General features: G+C 41.3%; 1 protein-coding gene across 1 annotated transcript; it reads left to right on the top strand.

Moving 5' to 3' along the window:
• The first annotated feature begins 7117 nt into the window (after nt 1-7117).
• On the top strand, nt 7118-12503 carry LOC133918772 (uncharacterized). Its single transcript, XM_062362821.1, has 3 exons — nt 7118-7760; nt 8520-8600; nt 11811-12503. The coding sequence occupies exons 1-3, from the start codon at nt 7361-7363 to the stop codon at nt 12248-12250; spliced, it is 921 nt and encodes a 306-aa protein (XP_062218805.1). The 5' UTR covers nt 7118-7360; the 3' UTR covers nt 12251-12503.
• Nucleotides 12504-12564: the final 61 nt, after the last annotated feature.

Genomic DNA, 12564 nt, shown 5'->3' with positions numbered 1-12564 from the left:
ATTGAGCCTCCTTGCTCGTCGGTGGCTTCCAAAGAAGAAGTGAGTGAGCATGAAGTGTTTGAAAATCATTAGGCTTGGTATGATGCAGCTCAAGTCATTGCTGTCGGTGCTGGAACATCTACTGCTACACATGCTCAAAATAGTGATGTTGAGATCTTCGAAGAAGAAGATCTTGAAGGTGCCGAGGAAATATCAAATGATGGGAGTGATGACTATGAGGAATGTAGTGACTAAAGATCTCTATCTTTTTGGTTCTCTTTCATTTTTTTGGTGACTTGATGCCAAATGGGGAGAGAATGTATCTTTCCTATTGTCTGTTCTTCTGTCTGAACCCGGAAGTTCTAGATTCAATCCGAAAGTTCTAGATTTAGTGGCAATGTCAGTTCTTTTTTGTCTTAATCTTTATCTTTCGGGGGTTGGATATATAAGACTTTTTGTAATGGCGTGTTGAATTATGTGGTGTGCTACATGTTGAACTATATTTTGATAAACTTAATTATGCTAGTGTGATGCCTATGCAATGTATTGGTGTTTTTTTTTATCTTCGTTGTGTGATATATCTTGTCATATGCATCACAGATTTACTTGTACACTCACATGTGTTGTTGCACCCCACAAATGCTAAGATATGGGGGTGCTCTTGCAAAATCTTTTTAAATATGTGCATTTGATGTTAAATTCAAATTTTAATTAATGCACACATTTAGTGGGAGTTCACCATATATATTAGTTATTCAAAATCTTTAATTCAATTATCTTTTGTAAGATTTAATCGCATTGTCATCAATCACCAAAAAAGAGGAGATTGAAAGTACATCTAGGCCCCCTATATGGATTTTAGATAATTGATGACAAGCGATTAAGGGACTAATGTGGTTTAATAAGTTTATGAACAGGTATTAGTCCCATGAAGAAGTTAAAAGATGCTAACAACCCTCAAAAAGGAAAAGAGAAGCAGCATGTGGTTACTCAATAGATTTAAATTCATTTTATTTTTGAATTTGAGTATATGCATGTTGTACTATCAAGAGGGATGCGTATAGATTATTTTGAAGATGTCTTAGTGCTCAAAATACCCTTTTAACCTAAAGATGAGAGACACAAAACATCCCACGAACACCGGGAAAGTCTTGTCGAGGATTTATTCCTGACAATGTGTCTAGAAAATAATAAGGTTACCTTCGTGAATTAGAGATCGAGTATGAAGCAAGGCACACACGATGTATACAGGTTCAGTCCCCGATTAGAGTAATATCCTACGTCCTGTGTGGATGATTATGTATATGTATTTACTCGAGTACAAGCAATGTGGCTTACCTATTACAAGGAGTAGATTGGATCTAGTCTAACCTAGAGCTAAAGTCATTGAGTTACTTCTGTGTCAAGGTCCTGATGCTTGCCTCGAGTAGCCAAAAAAAGAGCCCCTTCTAGGGGATCTGGGTCCTCGCCTTATATAAGGGTAATGTACCGCCTCCTATCCATCCGTAATCAATAAGGAGTCCTTTTTTTGTCCAAGCAGACAAATTTATTATGGATACTAGTTTTCTTGAGTTGGGTAAGCAACCGATACCTTCCTAGTATATGTCTTCTAGGTTCTAGGAGTATCAGGTACTGTAGATTCAGCTTCGTAATATCCGGAGTTGTCAAGTATGCACACAGCATACCCCGTCCCTATATGGTATACTCCTTATGCGTATATACCCTATAGTTAGATATTCGACAGTAGCCCCCTAACTCTACCCAGCAGGGAGGATTTCTGCAAGCGTCTACTCGAATACTACCAAGTCCAAGCCTGGTTGAGTAAGGTAAATCAAACTTATAGTCGAACGAATCGAATAAGAAGAGGCTCTACTCCGACCATCGAGTGGAAACACTTTTTGGGTCGAATGCCCTATTGTTATCCTCACTTGAGACTCTAAGTATAGTTAAAAAACTTTCAAAATTTGAAACAACAGGTATAGAAGCATTTAATGCTTGTGAATACAGATGGGAATACAGAGGACCATTTAGCTTATGCCACCGGCCAAAGTGCACACAAGGGGGTACTCATGACAACCTTTCCCAACCAGCCCCAACCGTGTGGGGCATGCATAGCTTGGTGCGGCGATACTAGAACTACTCCTAGAGCAAACTAGTACTGCTTACAAGCCCGCCCGCTCACACCGTCGATGTCCACGCCCATAAAGCCACAATTGCGAAGGTATTCGACTCGCCTTACCATTAGATCGGCATGTGGTGAGTAAGGTAAGTGCTAAAGCCAACTACCTCGACGAACGGCCTTAAACGGTACAAGTGGTCTATGGTGCTCGGGTTTCCTGTCCCGACCTACCCCCATAACTTTCCTTGAGGACAGACGACACCCCTAACACCGCTCACATCTCGTCTCATACTCACCACTCGACCAACCAACACCAACAACCCAACACGGTAACCATTGTGAAAGTAATTTAACCTATAGCTCACGAACGATGGGATGTTCCACCGCTCGACTTCTACCAAGAACCTATGCATTGCTAAGCATCTCGCATCACTTTTAAGTTATACCTACAAGGATATAGATCAACAATAATTCAAGGTAGAGACAATGTGATCAACATAAGTTCTACCCATAAAAACCCTACATCGACTTCCTATACATGCAAACCTATACATAAGCATAATTTATCAATATTTAGACTTTATTCCATTCAACTGACAGGATTCAATATGATAGATGCTTACCTTGATGCATTGGTTCACAAAGGTGCGGTGCCTCAGGACCGACCTCGCTCTCCATGATTGATGGATTGGCGTACTCTAAGAAACATAACGCGTGCAATGATAAGCATAAATGAAATGCAATAATGTAAGCCATAAGGTGCAAACGATGAAATGCTATGAAAATATGCTCTAAAATGTAGGAAAATATTTTTACTAGCTAGAACAAGTCATAAGAAGACTAGCAAAATTGGTTTCATCCAGTTTGGACTTGTAAAGAATTAATGGTGAATTAATGAAGTTTAAGCCTAATTAATTAGCCTCAAAAAGTTAATTAATTATTTTCAGGATGGAGATATTTTTAACAGGTAGAGGATGAGTTGGTTTCATGATTTTTGAAGTTTGTATAAATTAATTATGAATTTTACAAGTATCAGCAGAGGAGAAAAAATCCTCTGATGAACAGTGCACCCGGATACTCCGGTCTAGGCCGGATACTCCAGTACCCCGGAGACTCCGGGTGATTCTCTGGCAGCGTCTCTCTGTTATTTCTGGCTGGGGCTCGCTTGGAGACTCTGGACTAGTCCGGAAACTCCGGTTTAGGCCTAGAAATGCTCGTTTTGAGCCGAAAAATGCCCGGTTTGATTTGCGATCTTCTTCAATCCAAAAGGAAACATGTTTGAGCTAATTCAAGGGTTCTAGAACTCACTTAATAACCTAGAAACTCCATTCCTAACTCAAATTCATTCAATTCCTCAATTTAGGGTTAAACTAACAAAAACTCATGCATTTCACTCTTTTGCGAAATCGACCAATCGAATCACGAATTCCTGCTATGGGGAGCCTAAGGGACTTACCCACAGCACTTGTGAAGGTTAGTGGCCATCGGGTGATGAAGAAAACTGTGGGAAATCGTAGAATTCTGGCGTTCTTCACTTTTCAACCCTAACACCAAAAGATATCCAAATTGGCTCAAATCCTTCAGGAATGAGCAAACAAATTAGAGGAATTGAATGCTTGTGAGCTTGTGATCATAATGGTACCACATACTCACCTCGAATCCTTCTCTTGAGCTCGAATTTTGGGAGAGAATGAGAGAAGATGTGAGAGGGAGAGAGAGAGCTCTTGCTCCCTTTGCCTGCTAGTGGGGAGCACGGGTGGGAGTGAGGAGGAGAGAGAGGAGCAGGTGGGGCTGCTCCAAGGGAGTTAGTGGGGTGGTTGACCCACATGTGGGGCCCACGTATTAGGGAAAAAGTCCGTTTTGACTGCGAATTCAATCCTTTTCTCTCCCGAATTCGATTCTCTCATCCGATTGACATGAAACGAATTGAGCTAGAGTTATAGAACAAAATTACACAAAATTAAATATAATGCTTAAGAAGCATAATTATGCTTAATTATGTGATTACGAAATTTGGGACGTGACAGCGCATGAGTCAAATGAATGTGGCGACTTACGATACTTGGCTTATCGTTCCTATATGCGACATGTGGTAAGTACGGAAAAGTGCTATTGCCAACTGCACCGACAGATGGCCTTAAACAATGCAAACGGTCTATAACATCTGGGCTCCTCTCCCAAACTACCCCAAGGAACTCCTCCAGGGTAGAAGATATCCCTAACACCGCTCACATCTCGCCTCATACTCACAACTCATCCAACCAACATCATCAACCCAACAATATTATAATTTATGGTAGTAATTAAAGCCTATGATCATGAACGATGGAACATTTCACCGCTCGACTTCTACCGATGATCTAATGCATTTCTAAGAACCTCGTATCACTTTTAAGTTAGACAACATAGTATTAAACCCAGGGTATAAGGACATGGATCAACAATAATTCAAGGTAGAGGCAATGCAAATCAATATAGGTTCTACCCATATCACATGAGTCTGGAACTCTAATTATGCAAACATACATACGGTATAATTTATCAAATGATATCATATGTGATCTAAAGTAGTAGGTAGGGTATGTTTAGATGCTTGCCTTTATGCTCTTCTTCAAAATATGATCAACCACAAAACCTTCCCGCGGAAACCCGTCACTCTCCAATATGATGATCACTAAAGAAAAAAAATACACCGCAATAAGCATATGATGAAATGCCATGAAATTATATGTTATAATGCATGAAAACCTTTCTCCTAGCTAGCACAAGTCATAAGAAGACTAGCAAAATTGGATTCACCAATTTTGGACTTGTAAAGAATTAACGGTGAATTAATGAAGCCTTAGCCAAATTAATTTATCTCAAGAAGTTAATTAATCATTTAATGGCTGGGATATTTTTAATAGGTAGAGGAGGTTATTATGAAAGCAACAAAATTGGTTTCATAATTGTTGGGGCTACGGAGAATTTACTATAAATTTTTCAAACCTTAACTCGCCTGATGAACAGTAATTGCGGAGCCTCCGTGAATTTCTGCGGAGACTCCGCATTTTTGCCAAGTATCTGCAAATTTTTGTGGAGTCTCCGAACTTTCCAGAACAGCTGTTCTTCGTAGGGGAAAATGGTCATTTTGATTTGCGAGCTTCTCCAATCCAAAGAGAGACATGTTTGAGATAGTGTAAAGAGTCTAGAGTTCACTCATCAACCTAGCAACTTGATTCCTAATTCAATTTCATCCACAAACCTCAATTTGATCCAAAACTTCAAGAACTCGAACTCATGAACTTAACTCCATCACAAAATCGACCAACCAAATCATGAATTCATGCCGAGGGAATCCTAAGGGACTTACCCATGGTGCTTGCGGAGGTTGAGGACCATCGGGTGATGAAAGAAATAGAGTGAAACGCTTGGGAGGGGAAGAAATCCGGTGTTTTTCTTGTTTCAACCCTAAACACCAAAATGAGTCAAAATTGGCTCGAATCTTTCGGGAAAACAAAAATGAATTGGATGGATGAGAAGCTTAGGAGCTGCTTGTCATACGATTACAGAATTTGGGATGTGAAACTACTTGTCCCGGATATAGAAGTTATCCCTTATTCGAGAAGGATTCCTATATTTTAGGAGTGTAAAGATCCGAGTAGGATACGTCCGAAGATATCTGAGTAGGATACGCCCTGATTTCCTCTAACTATACAAGGCAGGGAGGGGTGCGTCCAATTAATCAAGTCAGATAGAACAAAACCAACCCACAATCGTAAATCGCAAGCAAGACACACTTTTAGATCTCTAAAGTCGTGAAACCCTTAATACTAGTCGAGTAGAAGACCAACACCCACTGAAAATCCACGGCAGAAGCAATCCCTAAAGTGACTAGATCTTAAGTATTATACACACCAAAATCCCCCTAATTCTTAGGATTAGATTTATCCACATCAGTATTGTACTCCGTGATCCAAGAATAATAAAGGCAAGACAAGACGTAGGGCTATTACCCAACTCGAGAGGCCTAAACTTGTATAACTCTGTGTCTTTGTTCGTGGTATACTTCATCGACTTCACATGTATCTCTATTTTCCATATCATAAAATAATAGGCAAGTCATGTATAAATTCTCGATAACCGAATCTGCAGTTTGCTGTCAGGTTTCTCGTTCTTGCCTCCCATCTAGGCTAGTTGTTGGCCTTGCTTCCCATCTCCTACCACTCACTTGACAACAAAGAGGAATGTATATTATGCATTTGATATGTATTGCTTGGATTCTTGGATCTTGGCATTTTACTATATTGGTTTAGTGCTTGTGCATGGATGATGTGACTGAGATCGTGTGCGAGGGAGCGGTCTAATTAGAGGAATAGGATTGATGGTATTTATTCATAGATGCTTGCAACAGATGAAGAATGTGGGACAATGTAAAAAACTAACATTGGAAACTTTTGGTGCTAATAAAGTTAACCAGAACTTTGGTTCTATTTTTCAAAAGATGAGTTCTTTTAGTGCTACCTAACCAATTTGCGTTCTATTTAACAGATTTTTAATGAAATCTACTAGGTTTCTACTTAACATATAACTCATCGGCTATCTATGTTATTACCGCGTCTCTACTACTACCAACAATTATTAGTTATATGAAACATGTAACTAGCGAAGAGAAAATTATTGGTTTGATTCAATATTCTAGTTGAATTAATTCTCTTTTCCATAAAACACAAGTGATTTTTTGGACGCTTGTAATAAATTTTCTTAGACTATCTGTCTATATTTCCAAAATATTTAACTTAGACATGTAAAAGTGCTAGGTAATTTTTATTGGAAAAGTTATTTCAAGATATTACATATTATTGTATATTATAAACAATAGGCGGTTCAAGTATCACTTATTTGTTAGATCAAAAGCCCAACTATCACCCATTTGCAGCTTTTTTGTGCAATCTAACTTGAAATCCAGAATCTCAAAAGAAATTGAATGCGAATTTTTTTTCTTTTTTGCGTACGTAGACCATAAGCTGGTCTCGGCCTACCGAACTCGCACGAGTTCGCACCCGTTCTTCCCCCTCCTTCAAGGCAAGGCAACCAAGCCAAACCAACCCCCGGAAAGCCCTCCTCCCCTGACCTTCTTCCCGATTCCTCCCCCCATGCCGCCGGATCCTCCCCTCCCCCATCCGCAAAACCGCGTCTAGGGTTCTCGCCTCCAACCACCCCACCCCGCTCTCCCCTACCCCTTCTCTGCTCCCCCTTCCCACCCCGCGCCGTCCCCCGCCGATGGCGCTGCTGGGGGACGCGCTGCGGCAGGCCTTGCTCATGCCGCGGCGTGCCTACGCGGCGCTGCGGGACGACGAGGGGCGCGCGCTGCCCCGCCTCCGCCGCCCGCTCGCCGGTGCCGCGGCCGCCTGCGTCGCCGTCGCCGTCGCCGCCGCGGCGTGCGTCAGCCTCGGGATCGTGTTCCCCGCCGAGCCCGCGGAGCGGCCCTTCTGCCGGGAGCGGCGCATGCTGGAGGCGCTCCCGGCGGCGGCCAGCAGCAGGGAGGAGGAACCCGAGGCGTACCGGTACCGCGGCGGCGCCTTCTACATGACCACCGCCGAGGCCGCCGACTTCTACTGGATGGTTGTATTCGTGCCATCCGCCGTCCTCTTTGGCGCCTCGTTCACCTACCTTTTAGCCGGTTAGCCCACCATCACGCTACTTGTCTGGAACTGCTGCCTGTAACTTTTTGAAGTGCAATATGTGGTATACTAGCTATATTTTTTGTAGCACAATATTAGAGAGATTTTTTTCTTGTAGCCACCCACCCATATTTGCAAAATAATACTCTAATTAGTATTGTTTCCCATAACCAACTAGATTCAGCACAACACAATCACCACAAACCAGCCTTTATACTGTTTATTAGTCCAGCTGCAGCACACATTTAGGCCAGGAAGGTGGCAAATTTTACAATTGAAAGTTGCATGTACTTGATTAGCTGAAGGAAAGCCAAAGCTAAGTGTAATCTTGTCTACCGTGAGGCATTAGGGAATGCCAATTATGAGTTCGATGTAGATGCCCACAGATTCATGCACCATGAAACATTTTATACATATAAACTTCATGATATTTGGTGCTGCTTCAAGTAAAATGATGCATCTTGGATCTAGGAATTTTTAGGTCTCTGGATCTTTAATGCAAAGTAGATGTGGGAGTGAACTGGATGGCCGTATAGTGACATGCTAAATTATTGCTGCAGTAGCTTTGTTGCTCTTCATTATTTATTGACTATTGTAGATGATTTATGTTGATATTGTTTGTGTATACCTTGCATTAAGCAATCTCTTTTCCTTTTCTATTCGTCCCTTTTTCTTGGCTGATGAGCCATTGCCAGCAAAACCTTTGAATTCATTTTGCCCCCTCTTGATTTGAATATTAAACCAATATACGCTTGCAGGAATATCTGTTGCATATGCTGCTCCAAGAAGGCATCCCATGATTTGTGTTGTTGAGAATAACTTCTGTGCTTCTAGAAGAGGTGAGTTCATATTTGCATCCTTGTTAGAGATCTTTGAAAAAAAAAATTATAGGCACAAAGAAAGTATGGAGCTAGCTGAGGTCATTTCAGCTTTTAAGGCATACATTTTGCTACCCCTGTTTAGTCTATTGTTTGTAGATTGTCACGAGATCTTGCATTCTCTCACCCTAGAATTACAGTGACCATTATCTCCTCTACTTCAGAATGGTATATTACATTCATCTTAGGATAAATATATAAGGTTTACAAAGCAGGTAAGAAAGTCAATAGTTTGATAGAAGAAACATGTTGATTCAATATATTCCTATTGGCTAACCATATTATTAAGCAAAGGTTTAACTAGGCCAAATCCTGTATCTCTATCTTGAGTAGCTCTTGATGGTGTTTGCTGGTAATTTCTGTCAGTGAACATTTTACAAAAAAGCAAATTCTGCTGTTGTAATGTCTGGAGATTGTTGGCTACCAGGCATCTCAACGAAATGCCATTTATTTGCAATGTAGAACCTCACAACAAGTAATGATGCACTGAAAAAGAACTTTCTACTGTCAGAAATATGTAATTAAATGTGCGGTTGAAAGACATTAAAAGGTTACCTATCTGTTCATTAGATGTATAGTAAACTGTTTTGTAGTGTCATCCATAATTTTTCTCCAAAATGATTATTTTGTTCCATCAATAAGCTTGCATAAACACTAAAAGGAATAATTTGGTCATATTCCTACAAGTCTTGATAGCCCTGCACATAATACTAAAATTTTCTTACATACAAATCCAGCTTATGTATGCCAACTGTTTTTCCTCTCACCAGTTGATATTACATGTTTCTCTATTTTGTTAACATAAAGGTTTCCTTGTTTAGGTATCCCTATCCGTACAGAATATGTACGTGAAGTGCATCATAGGTCCCTAAACTTATATGGATGTGTCGCTTGTGTTTCTTAACTTGACAACTGCGTCTTTAGGTATCTAAACTTGTTTGTTCAGGCATGTCCACTTCGGACTAATTAGCAATTAGCATAACATGGCAGATTGACATATTGACCCTGAGCACATGCTTGCCAAGTAATATCAAGGGGAAGCAAGTAAGTTTGTCGAGAGAAACTTTCATTGTTTTAGGTCAAACAACAATTTAGATTAAGCCGAAGTGTCATCTCATTTTTTTTTTATTCACTTCACTCTATATTCTACAAGACTTCCATCTCCTTTTCACATTCTTTTCCTTCAATTGCCCCCCTAGTATACTTTCCTGATTTACACTTTACTTGTAGCAGATATCCTCACAAATTTTTTGTTTGCATTTCTTGTTGCCATAGTGTAATCAACAATTCACACATATGTGCAGGACGCTTAGTACTGAAGTATATATGCTCAAGCATCTGTGTGCTTAACATTGTCTGCCACTGCATCACAGTGGGAATTAGCTACCTGCACATATGCGTAAATTGGTGATTGCACTATTGCAACTAGAAATCTGTAAGTCCGCAAGAGGACATTTTTTCCCTTTTGCTGCTATGGTGACATAAGGACGTGTTTCTATGGTGACGTGCATGCATCTATCGGTCTTTCCATTCATAGTTGTTACGGGCGTGGCAAGGCGTGGCGACCCACCACCTTCACAACTTTACAACACCTATGGCGCGTGGCGTGGCGACGCCATCACACATCGACATGGTGAATACACATATTTTATAACAAGGTAATAGATGTAAAATGCAGCTATACACAATAGTTTTTGCAGTTATTAATGCCTTGAGGGGCTTACATACAAAAATGCAGCAATACACAATAAACTTATCCCTCCCTCTCTCGTGGGCTTCGTGAGATGAAACAAACCAGCGTAGTCCAACATAGTCCAACTCAAACAACATCCGGCCATGAGATGCCCAAACCCGTAGATCCAACAGTTTATACTGCTCCACCTCCTCTATATAGAAGAACAACACCCGTCCAACTAAACCCTAGCCTCACCCCACCCCTCCCAAACCCTACTCTGCTGCCGCCGCGTGGAGGCGACCCCCCATCCGCCGCCAAGATGCAGATCTTCATGAAGACCCTGACGGGAAGACCATCACGTTGGAGGTGGAGTCCTCAGACACCATCAACAACTTAAAGGCTAAGATCCAGGACAAGGAGGGCATTCTGCTGTACCAGCAGCGCCTCATCTTCCCCGGCAAGCAACTCGAGGACGACCGCACCCTTGCCGACTACAACATCCAGAAGGAATCCACCCTCCACCTGGTGCTTCGCCTCCGTTGAGGTGCCAAGAAGCGCAAGAAGATGACGTACACCAAGCCCAAGAAACTAAAGCACAAGCGTGGCGAAGTGGCTGGTCGGAGCGGCGGACCAGGTGACGGGCGTGCGGATCTAGGCGGGCGGAGGAGATCCGATGGCTATGGCGGACACCATACTCACTGAAGCCATGGCGTCGGTGTGGTGACCGTGGATTTTCCGCCACAACGCTAGTGACGATATACCGACGCCTTAACAACTATGGGCATGATTATCCTCCTTTCCATTTTCCAGTAGTATGCAGTGGTTCTGCTGGTAAACATACCAGGACAACCTACATTCACATTCTCCCACCTTGTGTGCGAGTACTTCTCTACTTGTGCCCAAGCATTAAAGGAATGTCCGCTAAGCTCTTGGAATGAGTTGTCTGTGAAATTATGTTTTCTGACCTGTGTACAAAACTGCTATCTGCATGTTAATGATCAACTTTTCTTTAAGCAAAATCATTGCTATCATGAAACAATATACAATGAGGATAGGATTATATGTTTATTTGGTCCATCTGCCATAAAATATGCAAGCATTTACTCTAGCCATCAGTTCTTTGATGTCCATTCGTTATGCACGAGATTGAGTTTTAGTGATAACCAATTCTGGTGATTTTGCCTTGTTAACATTATAACCAATTATCAACATCCAGGTATTGTTGATGGCTGTCCTATAGATCACTTTAAGCATATGTTTGCCAAACCTGAGTTAAGGAATTTTCTAACCTAATGTAATAGCTTGCTTAACATCAGTTATCAGTGAAGGAAATTATATGTGGTTGATGCCGTAGCTGCTGGTTCTAGTTTATGTTCTTCTAATGCAGCTTGGTAGCAGCACCACCAGTTATCTTTCTCTTTCATCTCTGTAGAATCATATTATGTGTGTGCAAGTAATTTCTTGGTTTGCTTACTAAACTCATCCTGGAACTGCAGGTGGTGTTCGTTGTCTGGCTATACTTAATGCAATTTTTGCGGTTATATTTGGTCTCATGGCAATTGTTCTTGGATCAACACTACTGGCCCTTGGAAGTACTTGTTCCGTTCCTCTTTTCTGGTGCTATGAAATTATAGCCTGGGGTCTAGTAATCTTATATAGTGGCACAGCCTTCTTCTTGAGAAGGAAAGCTGCAATTGTCCTTGATGAGGGTGATTATGCTACCCATAATGTGGGCCTAGAGATGCTTGAGACCAAAATAGAAGTGACTCCAGAGATGCAGAGGCGCATAAACGATGGTTTCAAGCAGTGGATGGGTTCATCTCTCCTATCTTCTGATGACGAGGAGGAAGCTTCAGATGACTATATAGAGCACAATGTTCCTAGCCCGACTGCTTCAGCTCAACAACACAGGCAAGAAAATGATTTACAGAGCTGACTGCTGTATAAATAGATGTACATAGAACTCCACTTATTTGCTGAGGTGTGATGTTGTAAATGACTGGTTCGGGTTCAATTGCTAACAAGTGATTGCTTTTGTTCTTTTTCCAATAGAGAGAAGGAAGGAAAAGAGGGATTAGTTTGCTTTTCAAGTTCATATTTGGGGTTTCCAATTTTTTGTATTCCACATGTAATATACATACGTGGTAAAAGTAAATAGCAACATCCATGAATACACATTGTTCGCTGAAGTCAACAGTCAGTACACTGGTGTTGGGCTTGGTCGGTCTTAGGCAGTTGTATGCCGGAGTT

The sequence above is a fragment of the Phragmites australis genome, chromosome 5, assembly GCF_958298935.1.
Source record: "Phragmites australis chromosome 5, lpPhrAust1.1, whole genome shotgun sequence".
NCBI classification, from domain to species: domain Eukaryota; kingdom Viridiplantae; phylum Streptophyta; class Magnoliopsida; order Poales; family Poaceae; genus Phragmites; species Phragmites australis.
Note: the sequence above shows the minus strand (reverse complement) of the source record. Positions and strands in the feature narration are given on the sequence as shown.

Excerpts from the sequence above, each read along its gene's own strand:
- LOC133918772 (XM_062362821.1), top strand. The coding sequence starts at position 7,361 with ATGGCGCTGCTGGGGGACGCGCTGCGGCAGGCCTTGCTCATGCCGCGG. Across the intron at positions 7,761-8,519 it reads GTTCACCTACCTTTTAGCCG|GAATATCTGTTGCATATGCT; the intron begins GTTAGCCCACCA and ends ATACGCTTGCAG. Across the intron at positions 8,601-11,810 it reads CTTCTGTGCTTCTAGAAGAG|GTGGTGTTCGTTGTCTGGCT; the intron begins GTGAGTTCATAT and ends CTGGAACTGCAG.